The 22,728-nt window shown below is 43.3% G+C and overlaps 1 protein-coding gene and 1 non-coding gene across 2 annotated transcripts in view; both read left to right on the forward strand.

Moving 5' to 3' along the window:
* Window positions 1–22,728, forward strand: part of Nsf (N-ethylmaleimide sensitive factor, vesicle fusing ATPase) — a 133,462-nt gene that overhangs the window by 9,665 nt on the left and 101,069 nt on the right. Inside the window, exons 2-4 of the mRNA XM_052194373.1 lie at window positions 13,328–13,413; window positions 15,218–15,317; window positions 17,536–17,575. Of these exons, the coding sequence (XP_052050333.1) occupies window positions 13,328–13,413; window positions 15,218–15,317; window positions 17,536–17,575 (226 nt within the window). The remainder of the gene's footprint in view (window positions 1–13,327; window positions 13,414–15,217; window positions 15,318–17,535; window positions 17,576–22,728) is intronic.
* On the forward strand, window positions 8,314–8,450 carry LOC127695693 (small nucleolar RNA SNORA29). The gene has a single exon (XR_007980063.1). It is a non-coding gene; the product is annotated as a small nucleolar RNA SNORA29 (small nucleolar RNA).

Here is a 22,728-nt window from a genome sequence, read left to right on the forward strand (position 1 = left end):
TTGTTATTGTTTGTTTGTTTCAAGACAGGGTTTCTCTGTGTAGCCCTGGGTGTCCTGTAACTCACTCTGTAGACCAGGCTGGCCTCGAACTCAGAAATCCGCCTGCCTCTGCCTCCCAAGTGCTGGGATTAAAGGCGTGTGCCACCACAGCTCAGCTGCCACCTTAGATTTTTAAAGAGTATATTGAAAAAAAATTCTAAACCCAGCAGGCAACTCTTTATTTGCTTATTTAGTCATTCATTCATCCATTCACTCATCTATTTATTTACCCATCTGTCTGTCTATCATCTATCTGTCTGTTTGAAATAGGTTTCACTATGTAGCCCTGAGTGGTCTCAGACTTGCCTATGTAGAACAGGCTGGCTTTGAACTCACAGTTACTGCTACTACCTCCCACTGCTGGGATGAATGGCACGTGTCACCTGTGCCTGGCTCCCAACCACCATTTTTAGGTTAGTCACTAAAGATACAGCTAGAAAGCAACAAAGTAAAAGATAAAAAAAGAAAAAAGTCCCATCAGATAATTCCCAAACAAAAAAGAGGTAAAGTAGCTACAGTAATACCAGACAGGGTGAACTTTAGAACAGAAGGGATAGAACAACCTCTGGCAGCAGTGGGTTCAGTTATCCAGAGATAAAACAGTTCTAAGCATGCGAGCATCTAATTGCCTCCAAAGACAAACCAGGAAGTGATGGATCTGAACAGGCTAGGAGGACAGGGAAAATCACGGGGACATAGAATAGCCTTCTCATCTCAAAATCTGCTTGTCTCTCACTAGCAGAGTCAAGAATTTCAGCACAGTTGATAAATTTTTCAGCTAAGGCACACATGGAGATAAAGCCTTTTGTATAGAGGTATTATAGATACTGCTAATATTGTGGGACCCTTCCTTAAGGCCTAAGAGTGTGTGGCCTTTGATTTTTTTCCCCACTTATAAACCTGAAATGTTCTGAGACTCTCACAAACAAGACTATACACTTGATTTATAGTCTTTAAAAAGAGTTTAAATTCTTTTTTTTTTTTATAATCCTTGTGACCTATGCTTTTACCTTACCAGCTGTAGACCTACTCAATACTCCTTAGGACATACTGAAGAGGAAGAAAAATATGAAAAGATTTCTTTGCAACCCTTCGAGGTGTAACTCCAGATGTCCCTGAATCGCACGTATGACTGTTACAGAGAGCTTAAGTGCTTTCTCCCGAGAAGCCCACACCAGTACTGGAGTGTGTAGTGCCCTTTCTTAAGCTCACCCATGCTTAAGTGTGTGTTAATAACCTTTCCTAATACTACCTTGTGCCGAAGCTATTATCTGCTGCTAAGTGTAGGCTCTTGGCCTGTTTGTCAGAGACTCCTTGGGCTACTCCAGGTGGCAGGGTAGCACCACCTCTGATCAAGCTGCTTCTGATGGCAGGGAATTTCAGGCCCTGGTTATTGATGGGGAAGCAATGGTTATAGGTATAAAGTGATAAAAAGCAAATTAAAAACCCAGTTTCTCTCTAGGCCACCAGGCCTAGAGAGCAGACAGCAGCAAAGCTATTTCCGCACTACTCCAATATGGACGGCTCAGATTAGCGCCTTATTCAGGGTAACTGCTGAATAGCATCCCCAAGGTGCAGAGCTCTGTCTGACCACAGTGCACATCAAAGAAGTGAGACCACAACATGACCAAACAGCCAGGGACCAGCAGATTTCTTACTCGGAATAAAAACAGAAATAATTACGGAGTAAAAATAGACTCCATTATATTTAAGACTGCTTATCAAAAGGCACCCTTGTTCTTTGCTCAGACTGATGTAACGAAGTCCCACATACAGAGTGGCTTAAACAACAGAAATGTATTTCCTCCCAGTTCTGAAGGCCAGAAGTTCAAAATCAGGGTGCCTGCATGATTGACTGATGAGTTACTTCTTCTGGACGGATGCAGCAGCAGCATGGGGTGGGGGAGGGGGAGTATCGTGGGAGGGAAGGAGGGGCAGGATGGGGTGGGGGTGGGGGGGAGAGAAAGCTATCTTTTCCTAGAAGGTCAGAATCCTTTCTGAGTAGAGCCCCATCTCCTTGACCTTAACTGTAATTACCCTCAAGGTTCTAACTCCAGAGTGGTCACTGGGGGAGCAGTGCGGGCTTTAGGTTTCAGGGCCTTGGTGTATAAATGCGAGTGGGTGGGAGATGACCAAAGTCCATCCACAGCACACACGGTTTGAGAGAAGGAAGCCAGTCTGCAGAGTGCAAGAAGACACTAGAGCAGATGCTTTTGATAGAGCTTCCACCCAGACTACAAACCAAACCAAACCTGCCAATTAATCCTAAAAAGAAACAACAGAAAGCCAGTAGAAAAACAGAGCAAAGGTTCAAACAGGCCTTCGGAAAGATGCTGTCTGTAGCATTCGCTAAGTACTTGACCTCATTCATCCTCAGAGAAGCAGGAACTGAAGCTCCGGGAGGCAGTGCTGCACTCTCACCAGGAAGTAGACTAAGAGCCCCAAGATCCCAAGCGCACAGCCGTGGAGCTGCTGGAAGTCTTCACACTCAGATGGAAGGAATGAAGACAAACCAGTACAGCCCCTTTGGAAACACCTGTAATGTTCCAAAACCCGCACACAGAAACACATCGCTGCATTTGGTTGTGTTTTGTTTTGTTTTGAGACAGGGTTTCTCTTTGTAGCTTTGGCCATCCTGTAATTCACTCTGTAAATGAGGCCAGCCTTGAACTCTGAGATCCACCTGCCCATGCCTCCTGAGTGCTGGGACCACCACCGCCCAGCATTCTTTCCACTTTTACAAAGTAAATTCACCCAAGGAAATCAATACCCCATTTAAGAAAGAAGATCCTCCCAGCATCCCTCACTGCCCTATCTGCATTATCCTCCCAGCATCCCTCACTGCCCTGTCTGCATTATCCTCCCAGCATCCCTCACTGCCCTGTCTGCTTTATCCTCCCAGCATCCCTCACTGCCCTATCTGCATTATCCTCCCAGCATCCCTCACTGCCCTGTCTGCATTATCCTCCCAGCATCCCTCACTGCCCTGTCTGCATTATCCTCCCAGCATCCCTCACTGCCCTGTTTGCATTATCCTCCCAGCATCCCTCACTGCCCTGTCTGCATTATCCTCCCAGCATCCCTCACTGCCGAGTCTGCATTATCCTCCCAGCATCCCTCACTCCCCTGTCTGCATTATCCTCCCAGCATCCCTCACTCCCCTGTCTGCATTATCCTCCCAGCCCAAATTGCTGACACCTTCATCAGATCAGCCTGACCCACTGCCCCTCCCCTGATATTCCAGCCACTCGTATGCAATTCTGCCCTAAATGTGTGTGGCATCAGAATCAAGGGAAGATGCTGGAGTATAGAAACAGAAGATTAGGGGGAAGCGGTAGCCATCATGCCAGGTGCAGACATTTTTTGTTTTTGTATTTAATTTTTCATTTTGTTGATGTGCTAGGTAAACACTCCAGCCCAGTGCTGTTATTCCCAGCTTGCCCAAAAGAGTCTTTCTAACCAAGGAGCAGAAGTAGGCTAGTAATGCCTGATTGCCTTTCATCAGCCACTTTGACATACATATTTAAAAGCAATTTCTAAATTATAAAATACCTAGATGATACCATTGTTGTGCTTGTATTTGTTATTAAGCTGTATTGAGTGAGAAACCTTTCAGTATTACAAATACATTGTGAACGTGTGTGTGTGTGTGTGTGTATGTGTGTGTGTGTGTGTGTGTGTGTGTATGTGTGTGTAATTACAGGGTGCAGATCAACACCATCAATTAAGGTAATTAGAGTGAGGCCTGTCAGTGTAAGTCAATGGATTTTGCTGCTTTGAAGACATGGTATCCATTAGACTTAGACTCTGTGATATCCTTAGGTGCAAAACTTTATTTTTATTTCATTCTTTTTTGTTTGCTTTTGAAAATTTGGGGTAAATTGTTTTATTTAGGAACCTTCAGAGGAAACTTTGTTCAGAGTAAGAAAACTCTGTTGTGGAATACAGTCATAAACGAGATGGCGTTTTGTAGTGGTGAGCACACCTTCACAGATCTTTTCTTGTTAGACTCTCAAAGCAACCTTAGGATCTGGCACTGTCAAAATCTGGCTCACAAAATAAATCCCGACCAACCAAGAACCCACAGCTGTTGTTGTACCTCTTCACAGTGAAGGTCGAAGACTTCTCTCTCTTAGAGCTCGGGACCAAGGCTAGGATGTCTCCTGACCACTTCTATTCAGCATCATTGCAAGTGTTAGGTAGGGCCATCGTGCCAGGAAAGGAATAAAAGGCACCGTATCACTGCTCTATGCGGACAGCACGGTGCTGCAGTTTCCTGTGTTGGTGTTGTTTTGGGTTGTACTGGGGATTGAGCCTAGAGACTCAGTGCATGCTGGGTAAGCGCTCTACCATTGGGATACACCTCCAGTTCCGGATGACACTCCTATCGAATTTATCCATCTGTGGAGGTGGGGAGGAGGAGAAGCAGAGCTAGCAACAAAGTTCAGCAAAATTGTAGCATAGGAAATCAATATCCAGAGCCGGCTGCGTTTCTATCCCATGACAATGGGCAATCTAAGAGAGGATATAAGGAAACAGTTCCCTGCTCTAGCATCAGAAAGAATAAACAAGAACAACCCAAAGACCTAACTCTGATCCTTTCCAGAACAGCCGGATTTTAAAAATGCACACTCTTGAGTTAGGCAGTGTTGGATTTTAAAAATGCACGCTCTTGAATTAGGCAGCGGTTTTTAAAGACGTGACACAAAAGCATAAGCAACCGGGAGAAACAGGATTTTAACAAAATTGAAACCTTAATGTGTCAAAGGAGATGATTAAGAAGGTGAAGATAAGCCGGGCAGTGGTGGCACACGCCTGTAATCCCAGCACTTGGGAGGCAGAGGCAGGTGGATTTCTGAGTTGGAGGCCAGCCTGGTCTACAGAGTGAGTTCCAGGATAGCCAGGGCTACAAAGAGAAACCCTGTCTCCCCAAAACAAAACAAAACAAAAAAACAAACAAAAAACAAAAAAACAAAAAAAAGAAGAAAAAAAAAGGAAAAAGAAAGTGAAGATAACCTCCAGAACTGGAGAAAGACTTTGTAAATTAGGTATCTGGTGAGCACGTATGTTCATGTGTAAACTTACGCACAGAGCCAGGCCTGGTGGTGAACACTGAATCCTGCCACTCCAGAAACGGAGGCAAGAGAATCATGAGTTAGAGACCACAGCTGGCTGTGTAGCAAGGGCCTGTCTCAGAAAACAAAACAGAACGAAACAAAACAGCAAATAACCTCCCCCAAACTCCACATTCCGCTTCCGTCTGGCTGTTCATAGCAGCATTCTTCATAAAGCCCCTAAGTGGAAACAGTCTGAATATTCACTGAGGATGAAATGATAAAGCGTGGTCTGCCCATACAGAGGAACATAGCCCAGCCGTAGAAAAGAATGCCGCGGAAGTGGGCATGCGCTATAACTACAACCGGCCGGGCCGGGAAGCAATACAGAGAGCAGAACAGGCCAGACTCGCCGGAAAGCACCACGTGCTTGGTTCTCACCAATGGCTTCTTTCACCCACCATTATATTCGTGTATATACACACATGCACATGCATATACACATACACACATAAGTTGAGTGAGGACCGTGCTGAGTGCTCGTGAGAAAACTCCAAGACAACAAGAGTCTCGAGACCCCAGTTTCCTCAAACAGTTCCTCCATGGAACTGTTGTCAGAACTTGTTTTCATGCCCCACCCCCACCCAGGTGTAGCAGACAGGAGGGTGTTTACTCCCGATGACTCATTATTGCTTGCTGACGTTATTCAAATAAAGGGTTAAGCTATCCTCTCTCTATGCCTCTGTGGAAACTGATCGTATCCAGCTTGAGCTCACTCGAGCTTTACTCGGGTGATTGCTCTTGGCCCTCATAAACTGTCTGATGCTCTGACTAAAAACTTCAGTTCGATTCATGTATTAGCCCCATTCTCCCAGGTCTCGCTGCCCGTAATATATACATCAATGATTCATTTCTACTTTATACCTGAGTATTTCGTTTTGTGGCTATGACATAGTTGTTTATCCATTCATCCTCAGGAGGACATTTGTGACATTTCCAGTATCGTCTGCTATGAACACAGATGCTGTGAACCTTTATGTTTAGTGTTTGTGTGGACGTAGGTTTTCAGTTTATTGACCAAAAAGACCCGGGGTTACATTGGCTAGGCCATATAAACTTTATATGAAGCTGCTTTGTACTGTTGCCAGTATTTGATGTTGTTGGTGTTTGATGTTCTCATTTTTCAGCACGGATTTTCCCCCTGAAAGATCAAAGTGAAAGCTTCTTAAAATAGACATTTATGAAAGAATCTTGAGGACCCGGCAGGTGTCAAGGTTCTCTCGTTATGTGCATAGCATTCGTCTGAGTCAGGGAATGTCAAGGATACCCCAAGAGACTTTTGAAAATAACTATGGCACACCAAGCTTCTTGCGTTTCCCTCCTCCCCCGCATCCCATCCTCGCACCCCACGTCTTCAGAATATTTTTTAAAAACTTAAATTACATTTATTTACGTGGGGGGGGGGGGGGAAGCATATTTACCCACTGAGGCGTCTCACTAGCCTGGCTTCAACATTTTAACAAGAAGCTCAGGTGTGGTAGTTACACATCTATAATTCAAGCACTGTAGAGGTAGAGGTGGGGGGATTAGAAGTTTAGGTCCATCCCTGTTTATAGAACGAGTTGTAGGCCAGCCTGGGCTCCTTGAAACTCTGTCTCAAAAAAAAAAAAAAAAAGACAAACAACAACAACAACAACAAAAAAGCAAAACAACCATACACGTCCACAAAACCAACCAACCCAAAACAAAGCAATTCCCCTTTTCTTAAGCAGCAGATATCATCGGAGTTTACAGGATAGGGGGTTCTATAGCCTTGCAGGTGGCCATTTATGGTGACATTTCTGTGTTGCTCTGGACCAGTCGTATCCATTGGAACCATCTGCAGTGGGAGAGGTTAGCCACTTGTGATACTTGAAATGTGGATAGTGATACTCCAATATGGAATTCTAAGTTTTCATTAATGCTAACAGTCATATGTCTGGGAGTTACTTTGTTGAAAGGTGAAGGTTTCTTTTATCTTTCTTGAGATGGTCAGAACCACATTAAAATAACCATGGACACTGTGGCCAGCCTCTTCCTGCCTCAACTTTGCCAGTGCTGCAATTACAGATATAAAATGATGGTCCGCACGCCCCGCCCCGCCCTGCTCCCCCCACCCCACATGAAAGGACCATTTTTAACCCTTAGTTCTTCAGAGAGATCCCTAGTGGGAGCATGTTAGCTAGGCTGGGTGGGGGCAGGCTTCTGTGTTTTTCTCTCTGCTTTCCTGTGGGAATCTGCAAGCCTCTGGCAAAATGTAACCAAGGCCTGAGGGGCGAGACCTGAGGAAGAGAGCATGGTCTTAAGGGTTATAGTCAGGGTAGGAGGGACGGTCTGGTGACGAGCCCTTTCTAGTCTGCTAGCACACTGTTTTTGCTTCCCTCTCTTTCCTTTTGGATAGGGTTTCCTGTGGTCCTGGCTAGCCTCTGAGTCCCTTTGTAGCTGAGGGTCATCTTAAACTCCTGATCTTCGTTCCTCCACCCTTCAAGTGCTGGGATTACAGGAGTGCTACCACTCGACGCCTCATATTGTAATTTTCTTTGTTTATTTGGCTGTACTGTTACTTGATTTAAAAGTTCACTCAAGTGATTTATTTTCTTCAGGAAACCTTTATATAAGAGTATGTTATTTAAATTCCAAAACTGAAATACTGTCCAGAGAAATCTTGCTTAAGGTCCGTGTTCCCCCTCCCCACCCAGAAGCAAATTCTCTGCCATTTAAAGGCTCTGGAATAACCTATGTCATAATTACTTCCACTGAAGGTCCCTTTTGTTTGTTTGAGAGTTGCCAATGGCCTATAGGCGCCATCCATACTGTTTGGCATTTTAAGTTACAATGAAGACATTTTTTTTTTCAAATTTTATCCCCTTTCCCAGTCCTCCCACCCACGCCTGCCAACCCCACCATCCCCTCCCCCCTCCCTCTGCTTCTATGAGGGTGTTCCCCCACCCACCCAAATGAAGACAATTTTATATCCTTAAACAGTTATGTGGACTGGAGAGAGGGCTCAGTGATTAAGAGCACTGACTGCTCTTCCAGAGGTCCTGAGTTCAATTCCCAGCAAGCACATTGTGAATCACAACCATCTGCAGTGGGGTCTAATGCCCTTTTCTGGTGTGTCTGAAGAGAGCAATGGTATACTCACACACATAAAATAAATAAATCTTAAAAAAACAAACAATTTCCCATTTGACTACCACATTTTCTTCTAATAGAGATTAGTGGCTATGCTTATGGGATAGATGAAAGGTGCCTTGATCTGAAGAGGGGGAACTCTTCCGTGTCTTTGCTCTATATGAAATGGCTGAACAGAAAAAAAAACAAACAAACATTTATGTGTTCCTGTAGCTTGAACAGCTTACCTTAATAAAACAACCCATCACTGATTGTAATTTTATGTTTAAAAGGCTATATTCCTGTAGTGGTTAGCTTGTATTATTTTTCCCTAGAAGCAAAGTCAGTTTTAGAAAAAAAAAAATCATGGAAATTTCCCTTGGCATTTCTATAGTAAATAGACAACTTGACTATTTATAGGGACTTACACTTTGTTTTCAAATGAGATACCCTGCCTGGCTTACCATACAAACACAGATGCTTCTGGCTTCTAATAGGGAGGCCCTTTACTTGTAGCATCTGTTTAAATTGGCTAGCCAGATGATATCCACAGATTCCCACCTCCTTCCTATTAAATGACATTGACAGGTGAACAAGTTTACGAGTGAGGTTAACTTAGCATTTTGTAAAGTTTCTATTGTGTTGGCTCTGCCCCATAAGTACTTTTGTTCCACTTACTGATTTCTATTTTTCCAAGTGTGTCTACGGATATGTATGTGGTGTGCATTTGTGCATGTATGTTTTTTGCATGTGTGTAGGTACACACATTTGTGTGCGTACAAGTCTTCTGTGTGTACATGTAAAGCAGGAGGATTATGTCAAGAATCACCCCTCAGTTGCTCTTTGTCCACTGATAGATCTGTTCTTGGCTAAACTCGGAGCCCCCATCATGGCTAGGTTCCTGTGTAGCTCCTTGTCCCACCGTCAGAGCTAGCCTCCTAGCCCCAAGTTGTGTAAGGATTAGGTCATTCGAATCTAATTCTGTCATATCCTAAATGACCTTGAAGGGACACTGCCTTGGACACTTGTCCTTTGGGTGGTTTGACCTGTGATCAACAAGCACTCACTGTGTACCAGGCTCAGAAGTAGTCCTCTGGAAATACGGACGTGAGCAAAATGTAGTCTCCAACCTTAAGAATTATCCTATGTAAGATTCAAGTGTGTAGGCAGACAGTAAAGGACATATTCATGTCTGTCTTACCAGTTTCGTTGGGAGGGGCAGCTGTCTAGGATGTCTCCTGGAATAAGTATTATCTAAGCTGAGAACTGTAGAGTATCAGAATTGGCCAAGGATGGGAAGCAGGTTTAAGGGAAAGATAATCAAAGGAAGAAACTCAAAAGTAAAGAGAATCTAGGAAGGTAGAATACTTTAAATTGTTTGATATGCTTTTGGTAGATGGCTGGTCCAGGTGTGGACTTTAACAAAACGCTGTTTCATTTGGAAGGCAAACTTGTGACCTTGATTCTCTCTGTGTTCATGTTATGGGAATTCAGTGCTTTCCAAACACCTGATCATGAATCCCACATGTCAAATCATTTATATAACCCCAGTATGTCCACACTGTGTTTTCACAGATGTGCTGAGATTTTATACACATGGTGAAACGTACGAAAAAGAAGCCAGCGATCAATGTGTAATCTCACATCTTCACTAGCGCTCCCTGAAGCAAAGTGGAGAGTCATTGTTCCTCATTATCTTGCTTAACTGTTTTGCAATGCATCTGCTCAAAGGCCCGTTCCCAAATTTAGCTTATTTTGTCACTTGATTGTAGTGACAATCAAAGCTTGGATCAAAGTAAAGGAATTTGGCTGTACTTTTGAAATTATGACATTTTTAAAAATCAAACTAATCACCATTTATGGAAATGCTTTACTGAAATGGGGCAAGTACATTTCCATCTGTCTACTGTTTTTCTTCAAATTAATTAAAATGCACTACACTTTCCGTAGTGCTAATAAATGTGTTCTGAAAGCCCTAGGAAGCCATCACTTGGATAACACGAAGTTTAAACTATTCTGTTCCTGACTTTAAAAAAAGCACACACTTAGGGGTTGCAGTTCCTTTGTCTTTAGGTTGAGTGTCCTGAGGTCGCAGGACAGCTTCCTGGATTCTGTTCAGTGACTCGAGCTCAGGTTGTCAGACTTTGGCAGCAGGAACCTTTACATGCTGAGCCACTGGCCTAAATATACTCTTTTCAATGTTTTTTGATTTTTGGTTTTTTTTTTTAAATAAAAGAATTAGGTAACTATTCTTGCTTTAAACCCCTCTTTGTTTCTTTAAAAAAAAAAAAGATTTATTTATTATATATACAGCATCCTGCCTGCATGTATGCCTGCAGGCCAGAAGAGGGCGCCAGATCTCATCATAGATGGTTGTAAGCCACCATGTGGTTGCTGGGAATTGAACTTGGGACCTCTGCTCTTAACTTCTGAGCCATCTCTCCAGCCCTGTTCATTTTTTTTGAGACAGGGTTTTACAGTGCCTTAAGCTGCCCAGAACTCACTGGTATATCCAGGCTGCCCTGAAAGTTGTAGTCTTCCTGCCTTAGCCTCAAGACAGCTGTGATTACAGATGTGCACAAGCACCTTAAGCTCTTTTAAATATTTTGCAGCTACCAGTAATTCTGTATGATATTAAAGAAAGAAAGAAAGAAAGAAAGAAAGAAAGAAAGAAAGAAAGAAAGAAAGAAGTGAAAAAGAAAGAAGAAAGAAACAAAGAAAGAAAGAAAGAAAGAAAGAAAGAAAGAAAGAAAGAAAGAAAGAAAAGAAAAGAGAAGGAAAGGAAAAAGAGGCTGGGGCAGTGGCTCAGTGGTTGAGAGCCCAGGATGATCGTCAGAGGACCAGTCTGGTTCCCAGCACCTATTCTGGGTGGCTCACAACCATCTGTGACTCCAGCTACAGGGTATCTGACACTGTCTTCTGCCCCCTCAGACACCCACACACATATAACATCTCACACATATCACACAGACCCATACACATATAACATCTCACACATATCACACAGACCCATACACATACACAAAAATAAGTTTTTAAAGAAGAAAATGATGATACTTGCTATCTCCATGTGGAGTGTAGGAAAGACTTAGTATTGTAAAGACCTTGCTTAGATAAAAAGGCCTCAGGGACATCCCGTGACATCCTGCCCACCTCTGGTTCTGGCCAACCTGTGTTGGTAATTGACCTGTGAGTAGGGCAACGGCTGCCAGTGCTTTCTGCACTTCAGGGCTTTGTGTCTGCTCTTCTGGGAGAGCAGCTGTGGCACTGACTAACATTAACACGGCTGTGTGAAGCACTGCATTAACTAGCCCCATGCCTTTCGGCAGATAGAGAAGTTCATCCTGTGCAGTGAGACTTAAAGTTCTGACATCATTTGAGGTCTCTGTAGTGTCATTAGGTCTGGAAAGCTTATCTTCATTAAAAACTATAAAGTGAATAGAAGTACTAATATCAGCTGGGCGCTGGTGGTGCATGCTTTTGATCCCAGTACTTGGAAGGCAGAGCAGGTAGATCTCTGAGAGTTCGAGGCTGGCCTGATCTGCAGAGCCAGTTTTAGGATAGCTAGGGCTTCACACAGAGAAATCCTGTCTTGAAAACCCAAACTAAACAAACAAATAAACATCCCTCCCCCCCAAAAAACCCTCAAAAGTTTGGTATGGGCACACACACCTGTGATCCTAACGTCCCAAGGCCAAGGGAAGAAGGGTCATCAGTTTAAAGCCAGCTTGTCTTGAGCATGTCTCAGTCAAAACATGAAAAAAAAAAAAAAAAAAAAAAACCCAAGCCAAAACACATATACAAGAAAAGGTCAAAGTTCATTAGATCAATTTGTATTTGGGCAACAAATTTAAGTATGATCAGCTTTGGCTTGAAATTTGAAGAATAAACTTAGAACACTGGCTATTGATGTCAGAGCTGTCCAGGAAACTATATAGAACAAAAGTGTTACTGAATAAAAACACCTCTGAGGCTGGGGATGGAGCTCAGTCAGTGGAGTGTTTGCCTAGCCAGCATGAAGCCCCAGGTTCAATCCCCAGCACATAAGCCAGGCATGGCGCACACTCCAGAAGCACATAAGCCAGGCATGGCGCACACTCCAGAAGCACATAAACCAGACATGGCACACACTCCCATATTGCCAGCACCCAGGAAGTGGAGGCAAGAGGATTAGAAGTTCAAGGGCAAGCCTAAGCTATTATTGAGTTGGAGGCTAGCCTGCACTATACTGAGATGTACCATTATTTAAGAGAATATTTGGCTAGTAGGTATTAACCCAAAAGGCCATTGGTTGCTGTTTTTCTTCTTTGGGTATACCTTATAATTATTTTTGTTGAGAAATGTTTGGAGGCTTTTTGTGGTTTTTGTTTTATCTTTTGAGGCAGGACCTTGCTGTGTAGTCTGGTCTAGCCTCAGACTTTCAGTCATCTTCCTGCCTCAGGCTAGAAAATGATTTCCTTTCATCCATAGGAAATAAAATTTGTGGTTACTTGGGATTTCTTATAAAAAGATGCCTCTTCATAACAACTTTTATCAAATTTACTACTTGACTCTATTGCATTTTGTCAGTCATGATTCTTTGCTATGAAAGAGATAGAAAACCAATTCAAATAAGCTTGAGCAAAAAAAAAAAAAAAGATTTTGTGGACTCTCAGTAGTAGTCCAGACTGGCTTCAAGGACTTTAACTTGGTCGTCCTGCCTGTGATTCCAAGTGTGTTTCTGTCGACTGTGGCCTTTGCTTTCTGTGGGGGCACTGTTGATACCTTTTAAAGTGGAAAGCTCTTATGCAGTCGTGTGGTAAGGAGGAGTGCTCTCTTCTGGTGCCGGGAGAGATGGGGGATGGGAGTGAATGCAGCTGCACACAGGCTTTACCTGCAGTCACACAGGCCACAGAAAATGAGACAGGCAGCTTCCCAGATGAAGGGCTTGCTGCTACCCCGGAGGAAGAAACCCAGGAGTCAGGATGGGGGGATGTTTACCACAGCGTTTGTGGTTGAGGGCGGCGAGCAGGAGGCATGCAGTGTTCATTCAGGTTGAAACCATGACGTATTCTTACGTTTCTAATCATTGATCCTTACAGACTATGCAAGCTGCGAGATGCCCTACTGATGAATTATCTTTAAGCAACTGTGCAGTTGTGAATGAAAAGGATTTCCAGTCTGGCCAGTGAGTAGCTATCTGACTTGATTCTTTTAACTTGCTAGGTATTGTTTTAGAATATGATTCCAAAGAATCATTTTAGGAAAACTTTTGGAAGTTGCCTTTTTTATTACTCTTGCCAAGCTGGAAAATGGAGACGAGAGTTACGTATTTCTGTCATTACTCTGTCGAACCTTGATAAATGCGGCATCTATACGTCATTCATAGAATGCTTTTAAAAGCTGATTTTCTTAGTAGACATACTGGGTATAGGTGTCACATAACATGGTTGGTAGTCAGCTTACTTTGAAGTCTTATTGTCCAAGTTTGGATGCTAGTGCTGACAGTCACAAACTGATTACCACAGGAAAGGCATTTGCCATTTTTTGTATTCCTGTGTCCTGATCTATAAAACGGAGTTGTGAGGGATACGTTGCTCTAATTTAAACATTTACAACAGCGCCCAGCATGTCAGTGATTCCTTCAAAGAGCTTTACTAGTGTGAACATTGTTACTATGGTAATAGAAGAGGCGTGGAAACTGAAGGTGTACAAAACCCTCACACTTTTAAAAGCACTTTCATCATAATTTATCTTAACTGATTCATGTCACCTACTGACCTTCCAAAGACTGTTGGCAAGTTCAATGCCATCTACATCAAAAGGCCATCTGGGGACTTCTGGGATTCGCCTCAGCATGAGAGGGAGGCGCATTGAGCATTCTGTGATGGCAAATTGAAGATAAGACTGGTCAGTGAGGGAGTTTTATGGCATTCTTTCACAGGCGCTGAGCTTTCCATGTAAAATATGGTAGATATAAGGGGCAAGCCAGTACAACTGCAGCATGGTAAAAACGCTGTTTGTTGAAAGACAAGGTGGGTCCAGAGGTGACACTTAATGGCAGAGTGTGAGCCTGGGGTGAAGAGCTCTGTCAGGTTTGGACAGGTTTGCTCCGCAGCTGTTCCCCACCCCCTCTCATTCATATATAAAAGGTAGTGCCAGCACTTAACTTATATATATATAAGATATATAAGACATATATATATATATGAATGATAACTTCTGGTAACTTGGGGCTGGAGAGATGGCTCCGCAGTCAGTTAAGAGCACTGACGGCTCTTCCAAAGGTCCTGAGTTCAAAACCTAGCAACCACATGGTGGCTCACAACTATCCAAAATGAGATCTGACACCCTCTACTGGGGTGTCTGAAAACAACTACAGTGTACTTACATATAATACAATTTAAATCATAAATTTAAAAAGAAAACCTTCTGGTAACATAAATTGGTTCAGAGTTCTTTGAAGTTGGACTTCTATATGAAAGCTGATATATTTGGGGAAATTTTTCATTTGTAATATCTGTTGTAAAAACTGCTATTATAATGTCCAGGCTCTGAGAAAGTCTGATGAAAGATTTAATAACCTTAAAAACTAACAACTACCTCATATATATCCTAGCTCTCTTGCCTTTGGTTCTCCTACTTTTATTTTATTGGGATATGTCAAATTACCCCCCAAAAAGGAAATTCATCTTTCTCTTACTTAATAGCAAGGACTCTGAATCGGTGCTTCAGTTTCCTGTAAACTGGAAATCTCATGAATGTAATGATTTGAATTGGATGTTCTCATTGGAACTTGGCTAGATTTTGCTCATGTTGTGTGGGCCTAGATGTCATGTCTAGAAGACATTTTGAGTTATAGGTTTTGGGGGCCCAGTTTGTGGTTTTCTGTCAGCTCTCCTATGTGCTATCTGTGTCATCAAACATGAGTCTGGGAAGAACACGTGTAGAAGCCATGTTTTCTTTGGCGCCCTGACTGTGCTGTCTTTCAGGCATGTGATGGTGAGGACGTCCCCCAATCACAAGTACATTTTCACGCTGAGGACCCACCCATCTGTGGTTCCAGGATGCATCGCATTCAGCTTACCTCAGGTAACGAAATGCGTTCTCTTTAGCCAAAGAGTTGCAGCAGTCAATTCATTTCAAGTAAGCATTGCCCTCTGACTATATTGATTCATATGGAAGAAAACCACCTAGATGTTGCATACAGAATTTAAAGCTATATTCTTTTTTAAAAAAAGTACTTATTTTACTTACTTTGTTTATGGGGAGGGCACTCATGCCACAGTGGAGGTCAGAGAAGATTTGGCAGGAGTCAGTCTACCATGTGGGTCCAAAACTCAAGTTGGTGTCATTAGGTTTGATGGCAGACACTTTAACCTTCTGAACCATCTCACTAGCCCTAAAGATACATTTTTAATTTGTCAACTATTTACAGTGATACCTTTATATTATCTTCATTTTTTACAAATAAAAAAAAATGTCTGAGCTATTATCAGTTGGCTGTTGGAAAAAGCGTGATGTTCTTTTAACACCAAATCCCAGGATAGCACATCATTTATATTATTTATAAAATTGACATCTAATAATAGAAGTTTTATAATGCTCTGCTGTCCTACCTAACCTGTGAAGAGTAGTTGTCTAGACTATGATCTAGCTTTCTGGGCTTCTCCAGAGCTGGGAAGGTATAACTGGGTGAATTGTGAGGAGGTCACAGTCACAATGCCCAGGGCTCACCCCTATCACTGGATTTGCCAGCTTTGAACAGAATTCCAGTCTAGCTAGGGCTACAGATTGAGACCCTGTCTCAAAAACAAAAACAAAAACAAAAACAAACCAGAATCCTCCCAAGATATACTCCAAGCATCATGGAACGTGGTGACTGATTCAATTCTCAGGATACACACTGGATACCCGTACTATGATCCAAAGACTGTCTTTGCAGGTAAAACCCAGAACCTCAGTGGCTTTGTGTCCCAAAGTCTAGATTGACTAGCATGCTGCCAAATGTCATCTTGACCAGAGAGAAGGTGGGTTTTATAAAGGGTCTTTTAGAGGACATGGGGCAGAGGAAGAAGTGTGACCCCTGGGAAAGAATTTGGAAAGGGAACCCTCATTGCGCATGCCCCCGGTGTAGCACCATTTAGCCACCCGCCCTAGAACCCACTGTGGTTACTCGAGCAGGCAAGCAGAGGGTTGTCAGCCAGAAGTTATTTTTCCCAGAATTCTATGGAGTGCTATCAGTAATAACTGATTTTAAATCTCACAACGTAGCCCTAAATTCTTACCTAAATGCATTCTGTTCCTGTCCCCTGCCAGTCTAGTCAGGAGAGGTGACTGGCTCTAAGCATCTGAAAATCCTTTGGGCAGATTGCACAGAGTAATCCCAACCAGTTCATGGTCTAACTCCCAGCTTAAGTTTCAGTGTGAATCATCTGAGTAGTTTTAGTTTTGTGAATTTAATTTATTTTTGTGGTTATAGCAAATCACACAAAACTAACTGCAGCAGTGCACTAATACAGAACCATCCACTGTAGTGAAAATGGTAAGGTGTGTTTCGTTGTACAAAAGTTTCCACACTGTGGATAGCTTTGCTCTAGAAGGGCACACTGGGCACCGTGACATTCAGTAGCACATGCTAATCTTAAGAGAGGAGGCAGAAAGAGCTCAGGTTCTAAGGCCAGCCTGGGCTACATAGTCAAACTTTGTATATTTTCTATAAGATGTTATCTACATTCATTTCTGGGTTATCTGTGAAAAAGGAACCAGAATTTGGTTTGCTTAAAATAATAGAAAGTCCAAACTATAATAAAAAAGAAAACAAACAAAAATGGGCAAAAATTGAAAAATATTATTCTCTCATAGTTCTGAAAGCTGACAGCTCACAAAGGTAGCATGAACTAGCCACCTCTGAGGGCCCCAGGAAGGCTGGCCGTGCACAGCTGGCCGTGCACAGCTGGCCATGCACAGCTGGCCAGGTGTTGGCAGTCCTCAGCAGGCATCATTTCATTTTTGCCTCTGTCGTCACATGGTGTTCTCCTGCGTCTCCAGTCGTGTGAGCTTATGGCGTATTCTAATGTAGTCTGCAAAGACCCTGTTTATACAGTTAGAGTCACACACCCTGGGAGTTAAAGACTGGCATTTTGGGTGTGTGTGTGGGGTCACAGTTAAGTATATAACTACATACAGTGTCTCGGTTTTACAGAGTCTTTCTGAAGTTCATAACTATCCATCTTTTTTTTTTTTCATTTCTCTGATACTGACTTGATTTTAACTGTCCTTTTTTCTTCTTCTCTCATTTATTTTATAGCGAAAATGGGCTGGACTTTCTATTGGGCAGGACATAGAAGGTAGGTATTTTTTTTTTCTTTTGTAGCTACCTAAAGCTGATTTTCAGTATTATTCTCAGTTACTGATATCTGTATAGTTATCGATTATTGGGCCTTAACCGTTGATTACCAGTGACAGCTGTGCAGAGGCATTGTGTGTTGTGTAGCCTTTCTTCTTTTCCCAATCCAGTATGTCCTGAAATCACGATACTTCATCCGATTTTTTTTGTGTGGGGGGGGCAGGGGTTGAGACAGGGTTTCTCTGTGTAGCCCTGGCTGTCCTGCATGCGCCACCACTGCCGGCTTTTTTTTTCATCCGATTTTTAACCTGGCTTCTGGAGCTGGGATTCAGGCCCTGATCTTTTTGCAGCAAGTGTCTTAACCAGCTGAGCTCTCCATGTCCCCTGATAATTTAATTTTCATCTTTAAAAAAAAAATCGCTGGGCAGTGGTGGCACACACTTTTAATAATCCCAGCACTGGGGAGGAAGAGGCAGGTGGATTTCTGAGCTTGAGGCCAGCCTGGTCTACAGAGTGAGTTCCAGGACAGCCAGGGCTACACAGAGAAACCCTGTCTCGAAAAACCAAAAAAAAAAAAAAATAAATAAAAAAACAAAATAAAAAAACAAAATAAAAAAACAAAAAACAAAAACAAACAAACAAAATCTTAGTTTTCCTTTCTTCACTCACAGAATCTTAATAAGTTCATCGGAGCATCTTCTCTCTTGAGTAGTTTGCTAAAATCATTGTCTGTCTTGGGTTTATTTCTGTTCTTAGTTTTAATATTCTGATTTAGGCTTGAGGGGGACTGGGATATAGCCCAGTGAGCGAGTGTTTGCAGTGTATTGGTTTGCTCCCTTTTGCTGTGATAAAGATCATGACCAAAAGCAGCTGGGAGGACAGGGTTCCTTTGGCGTACGTCCCTGATGGGAGCCAAGGCGGAAAGGCAAGCAGGGCGGGAAGCAGAGCAGAGCCCATGGAGCAAGGCTGCCTGTACGCTCGCTCTCCATGGCTCGCCAAGCTTGTTGTCGTATACAACCCAGGACCAGCCGCAGTGGTGGCACTGCCCAGAGTGGGCTGGACCCTCCCACGTCAAACGTTGATCAAGAAAATGCCCCCACTGATTTGCCTACAGACCAATCTAGTGGAGGCACTTCCTCAGTTGAGGCTTCCCTCTTTCAAGATTACTCTAGTTTATGCCAAGTTGACAAAAACTAATCGGCATACCTCACACACATGTGTACATAACCCTAGACCGGATCCCCAGATCATAAGAAATAAGGAAAACCCAAGTCACAGGCTGGAAAGATGGTTTAGTGCTCATGAATGCAGGAGGACCAGGAGTTCAGATCCCCAGCAGCCACACAAATGTGGGGATCACAAATCTGGGAGACAGATAGTGTTCCTAGATCAAGCTGGCTAGGGTATTTAGGGTAAGCCCCCCCCCCCAAAAAAAACCCAGCAGAATCAGTAGCTCCTGGTATAGCAAGACTCTGCCTCAATTATATAAAGTAGAAATTGATAAAAGAAGGTCTCTACATGTATATGCATGCACATGCACCCCCTCCCCAGACATACACTGTACCCAGACACAGACACATACAGCACACACGCATACACATGCAAATCAACAACAACAAAAGATTTGTCTAAGGATAGATAATTTAAATTGTGAAGTGGGTTTGGGGTGTGTGTGTGTGTGTGTGTGTTTTCTATTTCATGGATATTTGAGGAAGAGATTTCACAACTGAAATGTTGTAGTATTTTGTTATATGTTGGTTTCTTTTTATAGTGACTTTGCAAGCAAGTATCTTTCTCACGGTTTTGTAGATAAGATTGTGGGTCTAGGAGCACTCTTTTCAGCTGCTATGGAGAGTGCAGTCTTTACCGTAGGTAATTTGCATGAAGTAGAAGAGGCAGAGAGGTTGGTCGGCATGGCCTGTTTCTCTGTTGGTTTTGTATGATCCTTAATTTTCTTTCCTGATTGCCTTTTTTCCCTCCACTACCACACTTCTCAAAGTACCATCTTTATTTATCAGAGTCTTCAAAAATAATTGATCTTGGGCCCGAGAGATGGTTCAGTGGGTAATAGCATTGGCTACTCTTTCAGAGGACCCAGGTTTAATTCCCAATACCCAGGTAGAGGTTTACAACCCTCTGTATCCCAGTTCTGGGGGATTTGATGCCCTCTTCTGCCTCCCAGAGGCTCTGCATGCATCGATGCCTGGCCATACATAAAGACAAGACATCCATGTACATTAAATTAAACACTTAGGTTGGAAAAAACGTTTTGGCTGTTAAAGGCTAAGCCCACAACTAAAACATTGATTGAAAAAGGAAAAAGATTGGTGTTGTTTCCTCTAGTCATTAATTTTCACGTGATTTCTCTGTGCCCGGGACTGTAGATTGCCTCAGCCTGTGTTTGTTTGTTTCTCTATCTTGAGATCGTCTTACCACACAGCTCTAGCTGGGTGTAATTCACTGTGGACCAGGGTGGCAGCAAACTCAGAGGTCTTCCGAGTGCTGGGATTAAAGTCATGCACCACCACACCAACTGAATTCCAGATCTTTGCTTTACTGTTGCTTGATGCTAACCCTTTGGGAAGGGGTTTTGCCTAGGCCTTGCCTGTGATCACCCCACCCACCCTGCTTTTCCTGTTCCCCCATTTCCTAAGTGGGAGCTCTATGCTCATACTGCTTCTGAAATGATTTCATTCTCATGGTGTTCTGGGACCGCTGCCGGGGACTGTGTGTTGTCCTCATAGCTATCGCGGGGCCACCATTATCTCTCAGCCCAGTGAGTTTGAAGACATTCTCAGATGTAGCAGCTTTAAACTGGATCAAAGGCGATAATATTTGAGAGAAGTTGATATAAAGTACCAGCACATTGTTCACCTCTCTCAGAAAGTGACAGCAAAGGACTGGGAGAGAATCCCACGGGAGTGTTTGCCCAGAAACACGCCAATTTACTTCCCCCCTGAGCTGGAGGGAAGGCTGGCACTGAGCTTACCTTTACAAACTTACTTTCTTCCCCCTGAGGTGGAGGGAAGGCCAGCGCTGCGCTTACCTTCAGTCGGCTCTTTGTTCATTGTAGAAGCAAATAAGAGGGCTGAGAGAAGCTGGAGTGAGAATGGAGGCCTCGGTTTCCATGGGGGGCTTGATAGAGAGGAACGCACAGTTGGAACTTTCCAGACCAGCCTGAAAGGGTTGCCTGGGCGGTCTATCTTTAGAAACCATTTCACCGGCTTTTGGGGAACCTGATTCATGTGACTGTGTTTTTAACAGCCACCTTTAAGCCGTTCTTCTCAGTCACATTTTAGGGAACACTGACATAAGTGATTCCCTTAGCTCTCTCACCCGAAGCATAGCACGGAGCTGGGAAAGCGGAGGAGTTAGCGCCAAAGCGAAGTAGGTCAGCGTGAGAGGCCAGGGTTCCCTGTCTGCAGAGACAAGAAACAACTACCTTGTGGAATTTTTAATGAGGTGATGCGTTTGAATGTAGGACAAGTTTCTAATCTCTTTAAATTCATTTGTTTAAATAGAAGGGCAAGAGTGTTTTTAAATCTAACTTTTAAAATATTTTGTGTGTGTGTGTGTGTGTGTGTGTGTCTGCCTCATGACTGTGAGTTTATGTTCATCTACACGAATTAGATTCCCTGGAAGTGGAATTCCAAGCAGTTCTGAGCTGTGAACTGTACCCGTTGTGTACTCTTAACTTCTGGGCTGTCTCTCCAGCCCTTAATTTTAACTTTTAATATAGTTGTTTTCTGTTTGAAAAGGTGTATGTGGTGGTTTGGTTGCCAATGCCCCCCCCCCCCAGGTTCATTGGTCCCCAGTTTGTGGAACTGTTTGGAAAGGATTAAAAGGTGTGACCTTCTTAGAGATGGCATGTCACTGGGGGCTAGCCTTGAGGTGTCAAAAGTCCATGCTATTCCCAGTTGCCTGTCCCTCTGCCTCATATTTATGGACCAGAAGGGAAGCCCTGTTCCTGTCCAGGGTCACATCTGCTCTCCTGCTGCCATGCTCTGCGTGATGGTCATGGGCGCTAATCCTCTGAAACTGTGAGCCCCCAAACTGTGATTTCTTCTCTAAGTTGGCTTGGCTGAGGTGTCTTATTATAGCAACAAAAAGGTAACCAAGACTGTGTGCTGCAAACTTTCATGGGTTAAAAAGTGTATCTTAGCCGGGTGGTGGTGGCACACGCCTGTAATCCCAGCATTCTGGGAGGCAGAGGCAGGTGGATTTCTGAGTTTGAGGCCAGCCTGGTCTACAGAGTGAGTTCCAGGACAGCCAGGGCTATACAGAAAAACCCTGTCTCGAAAAAACCAAATCCAAAAAAAAAAAAAAAAAAAAAACCCAAAAAGTGTATCTTATGGCTAACTGTATATTAACAAAACCAGTTTTCTTCTACTAGAAATGGTTTTCTTATCTAGAGTCAGATCTTTAGAGAGGTGAATCAAGGGCTCAAACTGTAAGTGAGGTGATGGGCTGGACTAAGGCAGGTGCAGCAGATGTCTGAAGGATGCACTGGGGCCTGGCAGATGTGGAGAGTGTGGAGGCTTCTCATCAGTGTTGGTGTGACACAGCTGTGCTTGGGAGAAATGGTATTTCAAAACCTCTGGAGTGGAAGTCCTGTCTGTGACATGTACAGGTCATTTCAGTGTGAGTGTCTTCTTTGTGTCTGACAGTGTCATACTTTTTTATCAGACTTAAAATTCACCTTCCTTGCCATGTTTTCTGCCCCTCCTATGACTGAAAGGCCTAAGAGTATCCAAAAAATGTTGTTTATAACTTAGTTTTTGCCTATAAAAGTCACTTAAAATGTATTTTATGTGTATGAATGTGTCTGCATGTAAACCTGTGTGCACGCTGTACATGCCTAGAACTAAGTGAGGCCGTTGGGTTCCCTGGTCCTCTGCAGGAGCAGCCAGTGCGCTGAAGTGCAGAACCATCTCTCCAGCCTTTGTAAAAGGCACTTGAGGTAGTGTACTACTACCATAACATAACATTTAAAAAAGTTTAACACTTGCTTTGTTGTGGTGTGCAATCTTCAGCCATTTTTGGGACTGGCCATGGTCCTGATCTCGTGGGACACTGTCCATGGTGCTGACCACAGCCTCGGACATTGTAGCAGCGTGGTTTGCTATTTAGGAGCATGACCTTAAACTAAAATGC

This window comes from Apodemus sylvaticus, chromosome 10 (assembly GCF_947179515.1).
Source record: "Apodemus sylvaticus chromosome 10, mApoSyl1.1, whole genome shotgun sequence".
Classification (NCBI taxonomy): Eukaryota; Metazoa; Chordata; class Mammalia; order Rodentia; family Muridae; genus Apodemus; species Apodemus sylvaticus.